The sequence below is a fragment of the Miscanthus floridulus genome, chromosome 6 (genome assembly GCF_019320115.1).
Source record: "Miscanthus floridulus cultivar M001 chromosome 6, ASM1932011v1, whole genome shotgun sequence".
NCBI classification, from domain to species: domain Eukaryota; kingdom Viridiplantae; phylum Streptophyta; class Magnoliopsida; order Poales; family Poaceae; genus Miscanthus; species Miscanthus floridulus.
The window spans coordinates 71,289,148-71,311,851 of record NC_089585.1 but is presented as its reverse complement, the minus strand read 5'-3'; the positions used below and the strand labels follow the sequence as shown (position 1 = coordinate 71,311,851).

The 22,704-nt window shown below is 42.4% G+C and overlaps 2 protein-coding genes across 4 annotated transcripts; both read right to left on the bottom strand.

Moving 5' to 3' along the window:
* Positions 1-865: 865 nt before the first annotated feature.
* Positions 866-6,568, bottom strand: LOC136456120 (uncharacterized). 3 transcript variants are annotated; one of them, XM_066455907.1, is made up of 10 exons: positions 6,180-6,568; positions 5,893-5,973; positions 4,104-4,153; positions 3,178-3,255; positions 3,032-3,089; positions 2,907-2,956; positions 2,170-2,278; positions 2,013-2,074; positions 1,179-1,233; positions 866-1,078 (listed from the first exon to the last, which is right to left on the bottom strand). In XM_066455907.1, exons 1-9 carry the CDS (start codon positions 6,264-6,266, stop codon positions 1,191-1,193), a joined length of 618 nt encoding a protein of 205 aa, XP_066312004.1. In that variant the 5' UTR covers positions 6,267-6,568; the 3' UTR covers positions 866-1,078; positions 1,179-1,190. The 3 variants fall into 3 exon arrangements, with proteins under 3 accessions (XP_066312004.1, XP_066312003.1, XP_066312002.1); XM_066455906.1 differs by having other exon boundaries at positions 866-1,060; positions 6,180-6,567; XM_066455905.1 differs by having other exon boundaries at positions 866-1,057; positions 6,180-6,567.
* Positions 6,569-7,735: 1,167 nt separating this feature from the next.
* On the bottom strand, positions 7,736-17,974 carry LOC136456119 (zinc protease PQQL-like). The gene is made up of 21 exons (XM_066455904.1): positions 17,655-17,974; positions 17,298-17,544; positions 17,022-17,147; positions 14,366-14,503; positions 14,115-14,252; positions 13,758-14,015; positions 13,063-13,200; positions 12,723-12,792; positions 12,341-12,554; positions 12,053-12,158; positions 10,330-10,563; positions 10,029-10,193; positions 9,794-9,943; positions 9,624-9,715; positions 9,382-9,463; positions 9,192-9,275; positions 8,978-9,094; positions 8,776-8,886; positions 8,602-8,682; positions 8,175-8,369; positions 7,736-8,094 (listed from the first exon to the last, which is right to left on the bottom strand). The coding sequence occupies exons 1-21, from the start codon at positions 17,903-17,905 to the stop codon at positions 8,017-8,019; spliced, it is 3,075 nt and encodes a 1,024-aa protein (XP_066312001.1). The 5' UTR covers positions 17,906-17,974; the 3' UTR covers positions 7,736-8,016.
* Between the last annotated feature and the right edge of the window lie 4,730 nt (positions 17,975-22,704).

Genomic DNA, 22,704 nt, shown 5'->3' with positions numbered 1-22,704 from the left:
AGCCATTACAAAATATACAATGTCCCGATCTACTTTTGCAACATCAATATACAACGCTTGCAACATACCTCTCAAACTTCTGAAACATTTTGAATTGTACATTTGTAACATGCATCGTATTCCGGTGTGGCCTCCTCCGCTGACTTGATTGGGGCACCGGCGCGCCGATGCCGTAGTAGGAGGCGAGGCTAGAGGGCTTCCGCGCTAGGGTCCAGTGCTTCTCCTTGCACTGGCGGTGCCTGTCAGCGTCGTGGGGCGGAGCGAGCAGTCATTGCAAGAGTAGCGTAAGGAGCAGCGGGGCGGACGCGCGGAACAGGAGCAGCAGGTTGGGCGGCAGAGCAGAAGCAACGGTATGAGTAGCATAGGGAACAGGAGCAAGAGGAGCGGAGCAGGGGCAAGCAGTAGGTCAACATAAGAGATGGACACAGATGCACAAAGGAGCGTCCACATGAGAAGACGTCCTGCCGTCTTCAATGGAAACGTATTGCCCAGACGTACTTTCAATGCGTTGCAATCCTTAACAAAAGAAAATTCGTGTCGCCATCGTAGGTTGGCTTGTTTTAAAGCTGTTCGTTCTTGTACTAATTTCAAATTCAAATGCGTCAAATATTACGTGGCACACATCGACGTCACATGTTCCGCTAATTTAAGTGAACACCCAAGTACAGGCACAAGCGCGATATCGACACTAGATGGCTGTTCAGGCAGATTATTTAAATAAATGGCCACTCCTACTAAGTTGGCTCAGCACTTGTATTGGAATTCAGTACCTTCCGGCTCCAGCAAGGGTTTGCGTGATCACACTGGAGAAATATCTACGATAACCGCTTCAGGAAAATGGAATAAAGCTACCAGAAACAAGATAACAACACAAGAGACCAACTCTGATGATAGCATTAGCAAACCAGTTACAGCGTCCGCAGGTACAGAATTATGTGCTCAAAAGTCAAGCTAAAAGTCTACCAGCTGGGATTATCTATTTATCTTATTGATTGATGGGAAGCGAGGTTCAAATTTGCCTTCAGGCAACGCAGTACCCAGCTTCTGCTTCTCAAGCCTGCTGAGGATGCATACCCAACTGTTAGAAAATAAACAGAAACTGAGAAAAAGAAGGCAAGCTAGTATCATCAGCGGAGAAATTCAGCCTTGTATGCTTTGGAACTGCAGATATGCCTCACCTGGTATGATGCCTACTCGACATGCGAGAAGCCTCCTCCAGTCTCAGATTTTGTTCTGCACGGGAGAGAGAAACGGGATCACACCTGGCCTCAGTTGCCAGCACGACAAGCTAAAGTGTTATCACTTGTTAACAATGAGTGAAGCAAACCATTTTCATTAAAATATCCTTATCGCTAGCACTCATCAGTTAGATGGGTCAAAGATGATCATTTATTCCCTTTGTAAACTCCCAGTTTAAATGTTTAACCCTCCATTCCAAATTATAGTTCACTTTAGATTTTGTCCTAAGTTAAACATCTCTAACTTTGGCAAATACTTTGAAAAATATTAACTTCTTAAAGTTCAAATAAATGCACATGGAGAATTTAAGGAAACAAATTTGATATTATAGATGTTCGTGTATTTTTCTATAAACTCGGTCAAAGTTAAAGAAGTTTGATTTAGGACAAAAACCAAAGTGAATATAATTTGGAACAGAGGAAGGAGCATAGTCAAATGATGCAGGTTGATTTAACAATATGGAAATTAGGGTTAGAAAGGAACCAGCAGCTCCACCTACCACCTAGAGGTGTGCTTCAAGAAGGATACGATTTTAAGCCTGCTGGAAGACTGGAACAGTTTTATAGGACCTAAGAACCTTCTCTTCCTATTCTGAGGCACCTTAGCAAAATCACTAACTTGAACACTTCCTAAAGCTAAAGGGATATTGACTCTGGAGAAACTATTTAGGTCATACAACATTATAAGACGTCAAATTTCCCTTGTGCAACTGTACTATAATCAACACTAGGAGACTTGATGTGAAACATTAAGTAGCTCAAATATTGGCTTACTTGTGATCGGAAGGATTGGGCATGACTTCATATACAATTGTCGCAACTACATCCCTTTTGTTCTGGGACAAGCAGTACGAAGCAATCAAGAATCAGTATGGCGTTCCACTATGTTTTTTCTTTATTATACATAAATAGCGAAACGAAACTTAAGTACCTGAGTGGCTTCACCACGTAGTCCAATGTAATAAATCTTAGTTGTATCACCACCAAAGTTGTCAGAGAAATGCAGAGTCAGGTTAGCCACACCTTGGAACCTTGAATATCTGAGAAACAGTGGAGAAAGGTATGAGGAGCAAATGAGAAATTATTCCGTGTACCACAAAGAGAACTTAAGAGCATACTACTCCCTCTGTTTTTTACATGTCACATTAGCTTTGTCCTAAATCATACATTACTAACTTTGACCACCTACTTCAAAAAATCCTTATAGTTTCACGATATATAAATTATATATTATGGCAGTATTCTCATAGTGAATCTAAAAACATAAAACTTATGCCATGAATCTATATACTTTTTTTTTTTGAAATCGATAGTCAAAGATACAAATGTTTGACTTAGGACAAAGCTAATACGACATGCAATAAAAAATGGAGGGAGTAGTTACAAGCCATTCAGTAGTTACAAGACATTCAGTAGACAGAAAAAACAAAAGTGGCCTAGAGTAGTCCAGTACCTACATGCAAAATGTCTATTAATTTGCACAGGATCAAGGCAAAAATCTAATGAATTTGAGTCTATCACTAGCTTTATGAGTGTTTATCAAATGGAACATATGTTCAGAAAAACATTTGAAGCTCTAAGAACGTGATTTAACAGAAAATATTTATCTGTTACCAAAAGTAAAGGGCACTGGATGAAGTGATGAACAATTACAGAAACAGAACATACCTTGTTTGGTACTCAAGAGCTCCTTGCAGGTTCTCCGCTAATTCCCATTCCTAGGAGCAATGTACATCATCAAAGTGGAGTTTCCACTTATGGCACGGATGAGAAAAAAAAAATTGAATACATACCTGCACAGGCTGCATGTTTTGAGCATCAGAAAAGTCAATGCCTTCTCTATTGATAAACCTGGATCATGTCAAGGTAATCTTCATAAATATCATGCCATGAGAAAGAGAAGGACAAGGAAAAGAAAAGCTATCTCTCTAAAACTAACGCTCTCATTCTTGACGGGCTTGTTCCATCAGCACCACCAACAACAGAAATGCTCTTGATCTTAACATCGGATGTGAACCTACAACCAACAGGAAAACATGATTACATGTGTCTAACATTTTTGGATGAGAATTACAGACAAAAGAAGGGGAAGGTATTTCTCAGCTCTGAAACCAAATAAGGATATATTCCACCAAAACTGAAATATCAACATACAGAAATTCATGCAGGTCATGAATTCAATGCAATTATACATACAGACTGAAGAAGTAACTTCTGCATGGGCATGCAATATCAACTTAACATGTTAGTGCCTGATGCTTTAAGGGGATACACACTAAAAAGAAACATTCTCGTTTCCTTAGGAATTAGGATATTTCACAAAATTGATGGAAGGATGTGCAAAAAGGACATAATTAAAAGTCCTGAAAGTACAGATTGACATGTGTTCTGCAGATATCAATTCAACAAATTATTTCTGGGTATGTGGGTATTAAACCTCTGAAAGAAGTATTACTAGTATTAATGGCTTAATGCTGAGTACCGAACCACCAAAAGATTAAAATAAGGGAGAGAGGATAATAAATATTGATAAGTACAACATGTTTGAGCACTGCCATGGAGTGAACTGTTGTCTGTTGAGAACAATCACAATACAAAAGGGCAAAAAAAACCGATAAACTATTCCATATAATAAATATACTTGTTCCTGAAACACCACGTAGTTCCTAAACTGAATATTACCTCAGGCAATCTTATGTTTGAGGAAATTATTTAAAAAAAAACACTTCATCACGTTGCTATACTTCAACTAGAAGTTATGAAGCAACTTAGAATTACTCTTTCAAAATAAAATAAAGGAAAACAAGTAACAACTGGGGAGCACGTGTATATACATTAAACAAGCAAGTGACTTCAGCTACTTACGGGATGAAAATAAGTAGCTCAGGGTCACCCTCATTACTCTCCAGAAAACCCTGGTGCAGCAAGAATGCTCATGAGAATGCAGATTTTACCAATGATGAGGAACTTAAGGAACAGGATCTGAGCTGAAAAATCACTAATTATATAAATACAGAAGGGAAACTTGCTTGTATAACACTTTTTCCGGACCGTTTTGAAAACATACCACTCTCCAAGCCTACTTTACTATTTAGCACTGTTTAGTTACTTGGTTTTCCCCTGTGATACCACTCCTTCCGTTCCTCCTTCCTCTCCAGCTTAGTCCACCACTCCCACAGCAGTTAAACCAAGCCCCAAGTTCCCACCTTCGCTTCATACCATGCTGTCAATCCCGCATGCTAGAGCAGCAAGCAATCATGAAGGAGCCTCCAACAGAATCAATTGTAGCTTGATTCGCTCCGCAGCCACTCAATTCATGCAAGGCCCCAACTGATTTGCTCTGCATATTCTGGATCTAGTATGTGGTCTCTTCAGTGAGCACAGTGCAGCCTCACCAAGGGACAAACACCCTGGCACTGTGTAAAGTTTGACCCACTCCTGCACGGCCATGGCTGCCATAGTAGGTCAGGCCCCATCATCCATGAGTAGGGCAGCTAGCATAGAGGATGAACATGGAGACAGAGAGGGGAGGAAGGTGCGGAGGTAGCAGGAAGCAGGAGACAAGGAGAATGAGCCTCTACACTGGAGGCAAAGGGCGATGCTGGGAGCCCCTGGCTGGCCGTGTTGCTGCGGTGACAAAAATTGAGAAGAGAGAGAAATTAGCGGTTGTGGAGCATCTTGGGCAGATCTACGTCATCCATGCACAATCGGATGCTGCAATGCTACATGGAACAAAACGGAGACACTAACCAATGCTAAATAGTAACCTAAGCTCATGCAGTGGTATGTTTGCAAAACAATTCTGAGAGAGTGCTATACAAGCAATTTCCCCCAAAAAAATGCGAACACATCATCAATGTCTATCATACTGCCATGTAGCTTGCATGAGCAAATGAAGCTCCCTGCAATCCATGTTATTAATATATCTATAATAAGATCTCAACGGGAAGAATTATGACTTCTCTATACCGTTCAATGAAGAACATACTGCAGATGCAGACATGCTAGTTACCACTTACATTTCTCCTATTCTGTGTCTCATATGGCTACTCTCGTTAAAGCTTTACACACATTTTACCCCCTTAAAAAGGGGTAATCCTCGTATACTAATAGCCTGTTTGGTTTGAGGAGCAGTCCCGTCCGGCATCAGTACATGCGGCATTGTCTCGTCCGACTGTTTCTGGGAGAATCAATCGATGATGCTTTTATGCTAGTAGAATGTACACGCTGGTGACGGACAGACTGGTTTCGTGCAGCAAACCAAACAACGTGTAATAGAATCATGAATAGTTACACAGATATGACTGTATTTACAAGTGAAAAGATATACAAAACTTTGAAGGTAAGTTGGCAGTGACAGCTAATCTAGTATGATTCTTAAACACGAGCCATATTTCACAGATGACGATAATTCACTAGATATGCCTTCGTTTTGGAGATTTTAGATCACAAGAAGATGCATTTTCGACAAAGGAAGAAAAGGTCATTACAAATTTATCACTCCTAAGTCCTAATGTAATAAGAAAAGGACAATTGTTCTTAGTGGTTCCTGAACTAGATGTACACATTCTGCATCTCCTAACTGAGCAGGTGAACCCTAGCTTCCACTAAAAAAATTAAGGCAACGTGGACATGAGGAGGCATTGGTACATACCCCCGAGGTGTCAAGGCGCTGCTCCCAGGGCTTGAAGACGGACTTGACGCTCCCGGGCACAGATTCGTTCAGAGCCACCACCTGCGCGCACGAGAAGGGGTCAGCCGCCGCCCTAAATCCTTGTTCATCGCCTATTGAACTGTATACTGTCGCACAATCCGATGCGCCGCGTGGTACCAACGGAATCTTACGAAGCCGGTCGAAAACAAAGGCACAATAAGGAGGGAGGAGGGGGGCAGCGGATCAATCTGGCAACAGGTGAGAGGGAGTGGGGAGGATTACAGGACCTTGGGGACGTCGATGTGGTTGTAGAGCGACCAGTCGGCGGCGCAGTTGTGATCCTCGCAGCTGTGATCGTGCAGGCAGGCGGCCATGGCTCCTCGTGCTCCTCCTCCCCCGACCGAATGCGGCCGCCAGCAGCCGTGTCCTGCTTCGATTTGCTCTCGTCTTGTCAGCTTCCGGAGTCTGGACTCCTTGCGACTCCTCCTGGAGTGGGGGCGCGTATATAGGTGGGCCGATTGCTTTGCTTGCCAGCCTCCGCTGCTCTTTTGGCCTCGCGGGGGCTGCAGAGGAGTCTAGAGGGATTCTTCTCCGTACTCCGTCCGTCGTGCCGTGGGGACGCCGGTGTGTTTGGTCGGCGCGCCTCGTGGGACCGTCAGAGACCCGCCTCCTGCTCCTCCTTTATTTAGGCCATGTTTAGTTTCCAACTTCGGCGCCGCCAAATATACTGTAGCGCACTGATAACATTTCGTTTGTATTTAATAATAATTGTCCAAACATTGACTAATTAGGCTTAAAACGTTCGTCTCGCAAAGTACAATTAAACTGTGTAATTAGTTTTTAATTTCGTCTACATTTAGTACTTCATACATATACCGCAAGTTTGATGTGACGGGGAATCTTCTTTTTGCATAGTGACAAATTTAGGAGTTTAAGGGAACTAAGGCCGCGTTTAGATGCAAAAAAATTTTAGGTTTTGGCTACTGTAGCACTTTCGTTTGTATTTGGCAATTAGTGTCTAATTATGGACTAATTAGGTTTGAAAGTTTCGTCTCGCGATTTCTCACCCAACTGTACAATTAGTTTTTTTTTTGTCTACATTTAGTACTCCATGCATGTACCGTAAGATTCGATGTAATGGGTACTGCGCAAAATTTTTGGAAACTAAACATGCCCTAAACATGGCCTTAATCCAAAACTTGTACGTGAGGGCTCGTGCAGTCTCGTGCTGTTCCCACGTGTCACTTTTTTCCGAAGGGGTACAAATCAGACGCTGGACTTTGCAGCCATTTTACTGTAGCTTTGGATGATTGCACGCTTCGGCTCGGCTCAAATAATGCACACGAACAGTACAGCCAGACATACACATCGGGGTGTTCGGCACAGCCATAGCAATCCCAGCATCAGAGCTGTCAGATTCAGCTGCCTCAAGTTAAGCTAATCTTTGTTGGCTCCCGAAACGAATCAGAAAGAAATAAAACCACCACGGACAGACATGGTTTCAGCTAGAGTTTATCAGCTAACCAACAATGTTTTTCTCTAACAACAAACTAGCACCAGCCCAGAAACCAACCGGCAATCAGGCTCAATATACATCCTGGCAAAATCAAGACGCCTGCCCATGCTCGGACCCTGTCCTAGCCAGTATGAAAACCCGGAAACAAGCAGAAAGAAATATCACATTTCCTGCTCATTCTATTTTTTTCCCCTCATATTCTGGGTCATCGGAAACACGTACAGATACAAAGCCGTCCACAGAAATGGGACCAGTAAAGCGATCTACAATGTTGGGTTTCCAGTTTCCACCATTCTACCACAGTTGCCACTACTTCAGTCCTGCCTATGAAATCAAATGGGAGGGTAGCCATTATTATACACCGACCACTAATGCACATGCGCGGCGGTACAACCAATGAGGTTACAGGGACTACACGCACATGCGGCAATGAATCTGTTAGCTACCAATTTTGTCACAATATGGCCTCTTTTGTTACCAATCTCCAAACACCGGGTAGGTGCTCAGGTAGAACAAATATCTATTGACAGCTCGTATATCAGTTCCTAACCTGATCCATTTTCAGATCTGTCTGGAAGCCAAAAAAACGGTTAGTTGTATATCAGACACTATGATTTTAGCGCACTACGAGAGTATCTCCACAAACTCACTGCCAACACCAGTGCACCAGCCATGCCAGCAAGAATCTGCAAGGAAGTGGTTCTCAGGCTCAGCATGCTGAAAAGAGAATAGGATGTTGCAAATAAATGAAAACTTTGATTCGAACCTTAGCATCTCTGCTAACCCCATTAGAGCTCCAGCTAAGCATTGACTTCAATGACGCCCAACAGGATGACTTTGGCATAAGAATAACCACAGTGTACTGATTTCTGCAAGGGAAAGGTATAACTCTTTGCAAGGCCGATTGCATAGTCTGTGGTGTCAAAGCATCCCTAACCTTTATGCGCCCCTCCTCTTGGAACTGCACAAAGAAAAACAAAGGAGCAACATTTCAAATGTGATGTTCACCGTAAAACAAAAAGGCAGACTGCCAAGCATGTGTAACAGTCAACAGCATTGCTTGTAATGCAGCTAAAAAGCTACAAGCATATGGATCTACTGATCAATGTTTGCTGCCTTAAACTGAAAAGTCAGCAGGAAAATGAAGTACACATACTAGAGCACTGAACCAGAAAAAAGAAAATCAGTATTACCGCAACGGTGGATCCAATATCTCCAGAAAAAAGCCTTGATTGATAGCTCCGCAGAATACGATCCAACCAGAAGTAATTCTCCTGCAATTTGTAAAAGATGCAAAGAGCTGTAACTAAAGTAATGGCCACCTATGTGCATCAGCATTAATTGGAGCATTACGGATTCAACTAAACCTGTAATCCATTTTCATGAGCTCTTTGTTCAATTTCGAGGATGGTCAATACATCTTCTTCAGAAGGACCTTCCACCTGTAGGTATGATATCTCCTCCAAAACAAAATCAACCTGAAGAAATTCTGAGTCAGTAAACTCAAGCTGCATAAAAAACAATTGGATATATGTATTCCAAAATGTGTAATGACTTGATGTGACATACCAGTTTAGATGATATGTCTGGATCACATGAGAAATTCACACTTATGTCTCCACGAACATCTCCAGTTCTTGAGGGTTTGTTGCCACCCAAGAAGACAGCTACATTAACTGAATAGATCTGCATAACATAAGGATTCGTTTAAGGAAACTCAGATTCTAAACTCCAAGTTTAAGGAATTCCCAACCTGGATTTGCATATGATTGATATTCCTAACCTGCCCATATTTGAAGCGAAGTACTTGCATGATTTTCGTTTCCAGAAGTTTACTAAGAAACCCAACATAGTGAATATCTTCTGTCTACACAAATAGAAGAATATAATACCTTAATATGGGAGATACAACACTTCATCATTAACAGTAAAAATGAGACTCTTTCGGTTGCTACTCAGTAGTCAGTACTCACCATCATTGTGTTCTTAAGAACAACAGGAAATGCCAGTTGTACAAAGCACTGTGCTTCAACCATAGGGCTGCGGACAACTTCTCTGGAAACAAGGTGTACACTAAGATTATCAGTAATCAAAAAGGCATAATTCAGGGAAAAGAAAGATATTGCTTGCTTAGCTCTGCATGTGCATGTATGACACAAACATATACAGATAAGTCTCCCAAAGCATATAAATGCAAAACAGAACACTGGAGTACCTAATGATGGTTGCAGGAAACTTGAATGGCAATCCTCTTAGATCATCACGACTAAGTGGTTGAGTAGCATCCTGTACCCTAGGTATTCCACCCTAAAAAAGTTGAGTTAATGAACATTATTAAGTGTTGCTTCATTGTTTCAGACAATAAGAAAAAGGAACAGAACATACCAAGTACTGCAGAACCAGTGGAAGTGAGATAGCTGGGTCTATTTTTCCAACTATTACCACCGTAAAAGCTGATGGATCCTTGAAACAATTGTTGAAATATTCACATGCTCTGATTGGATCCACCTTCTTCAAGTCACTTATTCTAATTGGCTGCGTTATATAGAACTAAAGTAAATTTCTAGGATATGATATGACAAAAGAAAAAAACTGAGTAAAGTTTTGCGCAGTTAAGTACCTTAAAAAAGTATGAGTTCCCATAATTTATTTCACGAACACGATTCGCAAATGCAGTGTATGGATCACGCTCTTGAGCATAGATTGCTTCCTCTGCCATTTGCATCACTATTTTTACTTCTTCCTCCCTTGGCTCCACATTTGTTGTAAATAGTTGATAAACAAGCTGTACGCAGTCAAGTATAAGCATAGGTCCACATTTTGATGAAAAAAGGAAAGAGGTGCTGCTATCACTATAGGTAAACTGTGTTTCTTTGTGTTGAATTGAGCATGTATCTAAGAATGCTTTAACAGAAGCATACCTGCAAAGCTGTCTCAAGATCTGAAGGTGAGCAATCGCCAGAAAATGTTCTCATGTAGGCCCCCACTTTTGTACCAACTTCGGCTCTCTTGCCAGCAAGCATGTCCATCAAGACAGAAGGTCTGTAGCCAAAAGTGCCAATTTCTCCTGCTATGGTCGAACCCATTGAGCATGAAGTATACTCAGCTTCAGATAATTCTGACAGACCACCATAGGCAAAGCCAGTAAAAACAACCTGAAAATAAATAATAAGCATATAAACACATGAAGTATATCACTAAATACTGCAACAGAAGCAAAATTGTAAATGCACCTCTCTGAACAAAATGATAAATGACCCAAGGAAAACTAGACTGGGAATTTACTATAATGATAGTATGCATTGGGAGAACAAATGATATCTTAAGGATGAATTAAAAGTTGTATGTACTACAATAAATGAACTAATTTCCTGATTCAAAAGTGCCATTTCATCTCTCTAATACAATGAAACGCAGCTCTCCTGCGTTTTTTTTTTTTGAAGGTGCCCTTTCACAATAATAGACCAGAACAGACCAAACGAAGTTAAAATGACAGTATCAGATGCAGTTTTCTTTAACTAAAGGACAGTGAACTTGGTCGAAAAATATTGAAAAAGTAAGGGTAAATTGTTGTTCCTACAATAAATGTGTAAATTATTGTTTCTATACAGTGCATAAGTTCACACGGTAATTAGATAGCTATTCATGAAACTATTCCCTTCCCGTCTATATTTAATATTGCATATGTTTCTTCCTTTCTAAATTTCATGTACAGGTCACTTATTTGATCTTTTCTTCAGTATATCACAGTAATGAAAAATAAAGTGCCTTGAGAGCTTCAATTTCTTCAGTATATCACAATAATGAAAAATAAAGTGCGTTGAGAGCTTCAAGGAACAAGGAAAAGCTTGGCACTATTGGTTATACATCTAAAAAAAACCTGTTGTAGTTTGCTTTTACGATATGCATAAATTTAGTTCTTGTGAAACAATTATTCAATGTGCAAATACAATAGATTCATGTGATTATGCTAAACTGAAGTACAAATGAACATGCAAGCTGTTTTTAGGGCAGACACAAACTACTTCCCTCTGTTCACTCATCATAAAAAAAATGGGAAACTATATTCTTTATATTATTATTGTTAGATGAATATATTTCAGTCTAACAGCGAAAACACCCTGAATCATGTTGACAATTACTTCCCTTGTAAATAGAGTCAGGTTGACAACATATCATCATATTTAAACTTTAGATTTAGGAAGCTGAGCTAGCTCAGTTGGTTGAGGGTGTGGATGTATGCCCAGACCACCTAGATTCAGGTCCTCGTCAAGGTGAATTTGGGTGCCTATTTTTTTCTTAATAAAATGCCACCTAATTCCTCCTAGGTTAGTTTTTTCAACTTTAGATTTAGAAACATCCCAAGACCAACAAATGTAGCTGTAGTCCTCAGAATCCCAGAATACTTAGAATTAAGCACCGTCAGATCTATTCCATGTATGTGGTAAATGATAGTAGGCATGGAGAAAAACCTAATACAGATATAGAGTGTGGCATGCAGTTGATGATCATAGAATAAATTGGTCAAAATGTATTCTAGTTCTAGATGTCTATATCAGTGACTAAGTGGTTCCACAGAGTAAAGATGGGAATGCCTGAAGTAGCAGGCTGCAAGGTGACATAAAATTAATAGATACTACTAACCTGGTCATCAAGAAAATCAGTATACTTGTAACAAATCCGCATGCCATTTGAAAGTATCATCTCAGTGGCACCTACGCCTGGGTGCTCCACTTTATCAATTATAGTCCTACAATGAATTAGGTAAATAGCGGTAATCAGTCACATACTAAAATAAAATCCTCAAACAGCAAAAGAAAAAGTAGAGAATGGTTTCAATACAGCTAGTTAAGATTTATAAGAGTCAAAGAACGAGAAGATGGTAGATTCAGATAATGATGAAAATAGTACACATGAAGGAGACAAAGATACCCTGGCTCTGGAGCTTGGGCAACAATTTCTTCTGGAATTTGTTCTTCATCCCATGGAGAAATAGATTTTTCTTCTTCCAGACTGTTGACTTTCAACACAACTGCTTTCAGATCCTCCAAAGAAGCATGAGCTCGAGGTTCAACTATCTTGATAACACAGCTGCTGGCTGTTGAAAAGTTTTCTGCAAATTTTGCCACTTCCGCAGAAGAAATATCTGGTCGAAAGTAAACATATATAAATATAGATGACTAAACAACTGTGGTGACGGTATGTAGATTTATAAGAAACTAATTGGTTATAAAGGTTTATGAGGGAGAGGGTAAATAACATCAGGAATTTAACACCTAAGCTTTTACACTAGGCAACACAGAGGTATGCTTACGGGGAAGCAGAGTCTTTTGTAACTGTGCTTCATATTCAATCCCAACAACAGGTTCTTCACGAAGAAAATGCTGCAAGAAAAATATAAATTGCATTAATGTGCTTAGAAGCTGTATAGATGGGGGATCCTGAAATTACACTTAAATAGTCGACCAACATGTGGAGTTGTGGACTTAGTACAAGTCAATATTATTGAAGTAAAGTCATTTGAAAACAGAAATTCAGAAGGTGGTACATATTTTGATTTGCAGGATGAGATAAGAACTGAAGAGCAACTAGCATGCATATGATATAAATTTTATTTTATTTTAGTTGTATTAAACGGCTATAAAATTTCAAACCTGCAAAAACTCATCCCGTAAGCTGGTTGATTGCATTTGATCACGCTCCAAATATGCAGACTCCATCTCTGACATCATTAGGGCACGTACAATGGATATCTCACGGTCAGAAAATCCATGGAGCCGTACCCTAGCAACCTAAAGAAGCATCCTGTCAGAAGGATGTTTTGAAACAAAATGCCATTTTGAAATTGGAGAAAGTGGCAGTGGTTATACAGCAGCCTTAAATTCAGATATCTACATTACATATGCCCGTTAATGTGCTAATTATCAATCATCTGCCACACTAAACAGATGCAAACTAAGAGTCTAAGATTTAACTAATTGTACAAGATCTAATCAGTTGATGACATGGCACACTAGATTATGTGTTCTTATACTACTATATATGAAGGGTTTTACTGGGAATGAAAACTACCCTTAAGGAACATGACCTGTTTTCATTTGGTATTTGTCCCAAAGACATGATTAATATCTGATGTTGACAGACTGCATGGCTATGAAACGTATCATGCCCTATAATTGGTGCTTCCTTAGGAAACTTCTAAAGCTATTAGAGCCAAATTTCTCACTCTTTAGTTTTTTCAACTTTTGTGGCACTCACACTGAATATTCACTCATAATCTTGAATAGTGCACTATGAAAGAATACTAGATTTTATCTTTATTCTTTCAGAGATCAAGGTTCAAAAATACCTCAAGAAGCATGGACTCAAGAGCTTCAACTGTTCCCCTTTCACGACAACTAGATGTCATAATGTAAGCCTTAACTGGACAGACGAGAGCATCTGCAGCTGAGGAGCAAGAGAAGTAAGGAGGATCCTTTCTACGAGATATTTTGAAGAGCCTCTGGTTTAGCGCACAATGAAACATGGACTCTGCCAGTGAATCCTTGTAGTCCTTTACTGTTTTAATTCCACCAGCAGGCATCTTGCAGCTGATAACAACAGCCGACTGTTTTTGGTACAAAGGAAAACAAAAAAGTATATTATTATACAAAGCTGATCTTAATAAAATATATCAAATCTGTTTAAAAGAATATGAAATAACAACCCCTGCGGCTTCAGATTCCACAAAACATGAAAAGCGAGGTTCCTCATGCGATGGAACTGGAAATTCTGGTATAACTGGAGGAGGGTGGGGAGCTGGGGCTTTGTGCCCAAAATGCTCCTTTATCAACTCCACAACAGCCTGCAATTTTAAGTCATGAAACATAAAGGATGGTAAATACCATTGCAGATACATACCTCTAGTTTCTTATTTCTCGAACAGATACATGTGAAAAAGATGTGCATAATTCAAACCTGTGTATCTGGGAAATCACCCACTGCAAATACCGCCATATTGCTTAGATGGTACCATTTCTGATAAAACCGCTTCATAGTCTCATGTGTAACAGTTCGTATCACCTTCTCAGTACCAATCGGCAGGCGTTCTGCATACTGGTAAAGAGTAAATTAATAAGAATACACCATTTTCAACCCCAAACAGAGTCACACAAAAGGCAGAAAAAGGTAATCCAAATTTAAGCACCATAAGACGTATCCCGCCACGGAAAAGTGGAATCTCCCTAGTCTAGGGTTTCTCTCCTGTATCCCCATGTATTCTATATATAGTCCCCCTATCAGGCCTCAATGCCACAATCCAGTTCAGTCTCCCTTTATTCGTAACAACATTCAGTAATGCAAGTTTCAAACCTGACAAGATACCAAGAAATGTTATGTGGTGGTCTTTGGACAAACATAAAGTCCCATCAAAGTACGTGACCCTCATCAAGGACATGTACAACAATGTTGTGACTAGTGTTCGAACAAACGATGGTAACACAGATTACTTCCCGATTAAAATTAGGACTTCATCAAAGGTCAGCCTTAAGCCCGTATCTCTTTGCCTTGGTAATGGATGAGATTACCAGGAACATACAAGGGGATATCCCTTGGTGTAGTTGTTCGCTGATGATGTAGTGTTAGTGGACGAAAGCCAGGCGGGAGTAGATAGGAAACTAGAGTTATGGTGGCAGACCCTTGAGTCTAAAGATTTTAGATTGAGCAGAACTAAAACCGAATACATGAGATGTGACTTTGGCGGAGTTGTACAGGAGGAGGGAGGTGTGAGTTTGGAAAGTCAAGTAGTGCCTAAGAAGGATACCTTTCGGTATCTGGGATCGAATGCTACAGAGGGATAGAGATATTGATGTGGACGTTAGCCATAGAATCAAAATAGGGTGGATCAAGTGGCGACAAGCTTCTGGCATTCTCTGTGACAAGAGGGTACCACAAAAGCTAAAAGGCAAGTTCTATAGAATGACGATTAGACCGGCTATGTTGTATGGAGCAGAATGTTGGCCTACAAAGATTCGACATGTTCAACAACTGAGTGTTGCAGAAATATGTATGTTGCGATAGATTTGCGGTCACAAAAGAATGGACCGAGTTCGGAACGATGATATACGTGATCGCCTAGAGGTAGCACCAATTGAAGAAAAGCTTGCCCAACATCGGTTGAGGTGGTTTCGTCATGTCCAAATGAGACCTCCAGAGGACACCAGTGTATTGTGGAGCAATGTTTTTAAGGCGTCGCTTTGGCGTCGCCTAATCGGCAAGGCGCTACAGGTGGGACGCCTTGGCGGACGACTCGCCTCAGATTGGTATGGCGTCCACCTTACTGCCATGGCGTCCGAAAGTCATCGATTTGGCAGTCCGATTCGTCGAAATCGAGCAAGGCGGGCGCCATACGGGGATGGCCACGGTAGGAAAACGCCGGCGCGGGAGAAAGGACGGGGAAAGCATCGCGCGCGGGGGAAAGCATCACGCGCGCGGGAGATTAGGCGCGCGGGGAGAGAGGAGCGCAGGAGAAATCAGAGAGCAGAGAGAGAGCGCCCGCAGGGAAGAACCTGCTCGCCCGCCCGAACGCGTTCGCCCGCGCCGCCGGTAGAAGCTGCTGCCGCCGAGGCTTCCGCCTCCCCCTCCCCTGTTCCCCATCCGCGCGAGGAGCAGCCGCCGGCAGGCTGCTGTTTCCCCGTCGCCTCTTCTGGTCCTCCATTGAGTAGGGCGCCTGGTGCGGGCCGGGCGTCGCGAGGATCCGGCGGAGCGCCGCGGCCGGGGACACCCCCGAGTGGATGCCGCGGGAGGACTCCTCCACGGCGAAGTAGGGGTAGCGCGCGGCCATCCCGGCGGTGGTGGCGGAGGAAGCGGAAGCGCGGCGAGCGGAGGGCGGAGGCTGGAGAGGAATGGGATCGGAAAGGGGAGTGTGTGGTGTGCTGTGGTGTGAGTGTGACTGACTTGGCGTCTACTGCACTTGAGGGCTGCTGCGTCAACCTGGAAGTCAGTCGGGGGTGGGTCACGTCTATTCCGTGAGATTGTGACTCGCAAAGTTGCTTGCCTTTTTCGGTTGGACAACACCAGGTATGACATGCTTCCAGTTCTCTAGTCTATACTACTGTTGATGGACCGTAAGGCGTCAGTCTCGCCTTACTGCCTTACTCGCTTTAGCGTAAGGCGGTAGTTGGTCGCCTCGCCTGGCTTTACTGCCTTAAAAACATTGTTGTGGAGTCCTAAGCCAAGCTAATAATATGAGGAGAGGTAGAGGAAGACCAAAATTGACATGGAGAGAGGCAATAAAAAGAGATTTGAAAGCTTGGGATATACCTAGAGATCTATGTTTGAATAGAAGTACTTGGAAAGCAGCTATTGAAGTGCCTGAACCGTGACTTAGGGCTCTTGGTGGGTTTCAACTCTAGCCTACCCTAACTTGCTTGGGACTAAAAGGCTATGTTGTTGTTGTTGTTGTTGTTGATTCAGTAATGCAAGTTTAACCTATTGTGACAAATAGTATATGATGGAACAAGTGATCTCATCGCAACACAGAATTTTTCATTTATACGAACAAATGGTAGACGGAACAAGTGATCTCATTGCAGCACACAGAATTTTTCACTTATATGAAGACAGAGGCTAGTACCTTAGAACCTTCAAACAACAGTGCCCAATGGGAGTCCTGCATCCGTCCTGCTGCATTGCGCCCACCCCTGTATTCCTCCAGCACAGCACCCCTCTCTTTCTCCAGATCCTCTGCTGACACCCGAACCTGGTGAGTTGTGACCAACATTAGTTTCCAGGCATAAATCAGACATTGAACTCTCTGGCATGCATCAATCAGCCATTGTACTCTCAGGCATCAATCAGCTGAGATTGCAATAACAAAGCTAGCAACAAGAATCTGCAACCGTGTAGTCACCTCTGAGCTGAACTCAGCGAGGACAGATATAGCCTGGGAGAGCAGGCCTGGCTTGTCGACGGGTACGAGCAGCTCGTAGATGGTCTCATCCGATGAGGTGAGCGCGTTCTGGCAGGCACCAAACTCGGCCCCGATGCTCTCGAGGAACTTGACGATGTCGTGGTTGGTATATCGCGAGGTGGCACTGAAGGCGAGGTGCTCGACGATGTGCGCCACACCGCGCTCGTCCTCCTCCTCCACCACCGACCTAAGAGCGAACCAACCGAGCGATGAGCACGACATGAAAGTCAGCAAACGCTCGAAGGGGGGTAAATAGGGGAGCCAAACTAGAGGCGCGGCGAGAGTAGCAGTACTGACCCGACCTTGACGGCGAGCGAGAGCGCGGCGCGCATGCGTGGCTTTGGGTTGGAGCGGACGTAGTAGGTGAGGCCGTTGGCGAGGCGGCCGTAGGTGGCGCCGACGGGGTCGACGGGCAGAGTCTCGTCCATGGCAACGCTGACCAGCTTCAGCGACCGGAACCCGACCCCGCGGCGCAGCCCCCGGCCCGACCCCCCGGCGCCGGGGCCGCCGGGGTCCGGCGCGTCAGTCGGCGGCGGGAGCAGATCCATGGCCGCTGGTGGCAGGTGCCTCTGCCGCGCTGCGGGAAGAGGGGAAGTGGGGGTGGGGCTGGGGGTGGTGGTGGTGGTGGGGATCAGACGGCGTGCGGGCGCGGGTGGTGCCGCGACACGTGACAGACTGGCTGCGCGGTGACGTCGGACGGCACCGTCACGGAGGCAGAGGCAGAGGCAGAAACGAGATTTGGTTGCCTTTTCTGGGCTGGATAAGGGCGTGTTTAGTTCCGAAAATTTTTGGCTTTTGCTTACTGTAGCACTTTTATTTGTATTTGGCAAAAATTGTTCAATTATGGACTATTTAGGCTTAAAAGATTTGTCTCACGATTTCTCGACTAACTGTGTAATTAGTTTTTTTTTCGTCTACATTTAGTATTCCATGCATGTGCCGCAAGATTCGATGTGACGGTTACTATACAAAAATTTTTGGCTTTTGGGTGGAACTAAACCGGGCCTAAAGAGGGTTGAGCTGGATTCTGTGGGCGGACCGCGTGGTCTGTGCTGGCCCAAAAGAAGCAAAGGCTTAACGGTGACAACGGGTTGCGTCATCGTAGACAGTCTGCTAGCGCACTAGCCCCGTATATAGACTTATAATTATAATCTATGAGCATGTTAATTGGTTGATTTCTAAGTTGATAGGTTCAACTGTTGCTGGTTTATTGTAAGTGAGAAACACTTTTGGCTGACTGATAAGCTCTGACTGAACAAGCAAATATATTGTATATCTATATCTATATCTAATAATAATGAGACAAAATTTCTGACTATTTTTTTTCGTCCATCAATTTTTTTTCATCCCCTTCCCTCTAACTATCGATAGTTAAGAGTTTCTTCCATCCAGACTTATATGACCCTAGGTATAATTTGGACAAATAGATCTCTCCGAGTCCGAATAAACTAAAAAGGGATAGGAATCTTGAATCCTAATTCAAATAGAAAATAGTGATAATACGACTGATTCTTATTCGTATTGATTTCGGTCACAAAAATCAAGTTCAAACTCCAGTTCGGAACTCAGATTTTTTTTCACGACCCAAAATCGAGTCCGTGAGGCTATCTTCAACAACACCATCTAAAATACAAGACCCATTCGTACTTTGGGTAGCGCTACAGACAAAAGGTTCGATACATATTCGACATCTTCTCCAACAACAAGACCCAAAAGAGAATCATTTCTGTAAATGGGTTTCCAGGAGAGAAGATACCCATATTTGAGTTGTGTCTCTCAGGCAACCCAAAATAGATCTCCCGTATAGGTACTCTGTTGGGGGTTGATTTTGGATCTTTCACCACCCATTTTGGATTTAGGTCTCCTTATTAGAGACAGTCTGAGATGTGCTTCTCACCTCCACAAATACGGAAGCAAAATGACATCTTATTATTATACTCCCTCCGTTCCTTAATATAAGACATATAGATTTCTAAAGAAAATTCTAAAATATAGGTATGTATCAGCTTCCACGCCGATTAATTTGGAAACCTTCCCACCGTACATAGCACATACCACAGCCAATCCTTTAGATTTAGTAAGCAATCTGATTAGGAGAGAGAAGATGGCCTGATTTTTCTTTTTTCCTCGGTCTCACATCCTTCCCCAAACCGTGTATTAATATTGATGCTAAAAACTATATGTCTTATATTAAGAAACGGAGGGAGTATTATATATGCAAACACCTTGTTACTAATCTAAAGTAAAAAAACTAGGACTCGGACATGGTAAAGCAGCCGGACTTGAACTCCATAGGAAGACTTGCACCCCTTCTATATATAAAACCAATTTGCTGCATCGAGCTAATCTAATCAAACAATAACTAACATAAGGGCAGTTCCAATGGTATATTGATGATGGTTTCTACTCATTAAATGACTTGCCACGTAGGCAAAACGCTGACATGGTAACGTAATTAATGAATAAAGAGAGCAAAAATAATAGAAATGGTTTTCTCATGAAGAAATTAGGTTTTCTCTTGACTCAATGCACCAAGAAACCATGAAATCGCCATTGGAGAGAAACCACCAGTTTCTAGCAGGCTCGTGCCGCACTCCCATTGGAGGAAGAAGATAGAGTTGGGAGAGAGAAAGAGAAAATAATTATTACTCATAGAAACCATGGGTTGAAAAGCAGTACTTTTTTTAGTGCGGTATCCTATGTTATAGAAATTATTAGTTTTTTTCATCGGGACTGCCCTAAGTCTTTAGGCCCTGTTTAGTTACAAAAAAATTTTGCATAGTAACTGTCACATCGAATCTTGCGGCACATGCATGGAGTACTAAATATAGACGAAAAAAAAACTAATTACACAGTTGGTCGAGAAATAGCGAGACGAAACTTTTGATCCTAATTAGTCCATAATTAGACACTAATTACCAAATACAAACGAAATGCTACAGTGAGCCAAAATCCAAAAAATTTTGGATCTAAACGCACCCTTACTTCTTTTCCTATTTTGCCTATCAGGATCACGTACATGCAGACGTGACACTTGGAATCTGGCTCCAACTCCGATCCCTTCCTTCACGTGTGCATTTGACTTGTGCGAATACCAGCATGCAGAAAATTTCCAAACATAACTAACGCCGTCACGCGTGAACAGCATCATGCAAAAATCGACTTCATGGCACTAAAACATACGGATTATCAATATCTACCCGGCAGAATCAAAACACTCATATGATCTATATCCGACAGGCAAATAGTCACCGCATCTCATGCGATCTATATCCGACAGGTAAATAATCACTACACGGAGACACCGAAAGGCAAGTAAATAAAATGGAATAAAACTCACGAAATCACCGGCAGGCAAATAATCACTGTATGGAGACACTAGAAGGCAAGTAAATAAAATAGAAAGAGAATTATATGAGGAGAAAGGAATTTATTGGAATATCACCACACAATGAACATGATCGTGATCCAAATCTCGTTCGTCGTCCTTCACGTTGCGTGTTGACAACAAATATTTTTTTCCTAAAAAATGAATTATTGCCTTGCCTCATGCGGGCTAAGATATTGTAAGTCCGAGTATACATGTTTTGGCAAGGTAGATTATGGATAAATTCAATTCGATGCCTAGCAATAAATTTTCAGCCTTTGAGGCAACTGATGTTTGTCGTAACTTTCAGACAACAAGCTCCAAGCCTAGCTTTTATTTCAGATTCATTATGATAATGAATGTGTTTCTAGACACTATCATGGTATAATACACGTGAAAAATTGAATTGATATATTCTTGATTTTGACTTGGCTAACAAACATCTCATTCAATTTATGTTGCACCCATTGCAACGCACAGGCACTCATCTAGTCATATAAAGTAGGAGGGCTATAGACAGACCAACAAAGATCGTTTCTACATTCACATAGTTAAGAGCGATGGACGAAAAAAAATGTTTGAGCATCATGCAGAGTCCTATCACAAAGACAACTTGAAATGCATGACACACATGACATGATCATTAGATAAATCTTTAGACATCCTACGCCCAGGCGAATTAGAGAAGCGTAGGTCCAAACACACTAGGAGTCCAATTCCAAGATAGATTCAAATGTGTCGACACGAAACGGCCTCCATGTTAGCAACACAGGACCATGCATGCTCATCCTGCACAGTGAGCTCATGCACAGGGCAAGGCAGTTTCTATTGTAAGATACCAACACGGGAGGCAATTCCTATGTGTATTAGGATCCGTTACAATGCACAAATATACTCTATATTAAAGAGCCAAAAATTTCTTCACTATATTTGGGTTTGGCCCTCTCTCTAACTACTCAGTGCCTTTTTGTCTAGCCCTCTCATTAACAACTGTGTGGCATCACTCTCTTCTGGCTATTGTCCCTCATACACCATTCTCGCTTTGAGTCGATCTCCTCCGTCTGCAAATTTCTTCCCCATTTTTTGTATGCAAAACCTTCATTAGAAAAACTTTAGACTATAGTAGTGGCCACACGTGCACAACTACAACACAGAAAGGTGGAGAACTAACTATTATGTGTGTCTATAGGCGCTTCGAAGTTGTCATCGACTCATCATCTGTTACTATTGAGCACACCAACTTATGGTGAGAAGTGAGGAGTGAGGGCGAGTAGACGATGACCTATTCAGGGGCTCAGAAAATCGTTTGGAGAGCAAACATGGAGAAAACAGCTCGGAGAAACATCATGGCGATTAACGAAGTTTGGAGAATATTTAGAAAAATATTAAAGCGTGACTTAGCTTTAGACAGAACGTTTGGTCGGCGGCGTATGTCGCTATCTAGTCGGCGAAAGGATGGATGTCTTCAACCTGGTCGGCAAATCTGCCCCTCAGGGCATGTTGGTAAGCGGCGGCGGCGTTGGTGAACCCAAAGGGTAGGTCTGTAACCCCTAGAGTTTCCCGAGCAGCCTCCGATAGATCTGGACCAGAGGGTGGTCGGCGCTAAACCAAAGTGTCCAGAGCCGATTCAGCAATGGAGAGGCAATCGGTGAGCATCAGACTGACCCGATCGATGGATGCGATTAGATCGTCGTTATTGATCTGCCTCCTCTGGTAGCGAGGAAACGGGCGGCGAGTTGTTGATGAAGGTGACCTCAAAGGTGGTTCCGAGATCAGATCTGCAGTCATAGGTGTGGGGGTGATCGGTGCAGAATTGATCTGTACCGGTTCAAGGAGCTCTCCGACTTCGTCAGTGTTGATGATCCACGAGATCGATCCAACCATAAAGATCTAGGCGGGCTGTGGGAGGAACGAAGAGCCTGTGGAAAAAGCCATCTTGTTCGACAAGGAAACAGCACGCAAGCCCCTACCTAGCGTGCC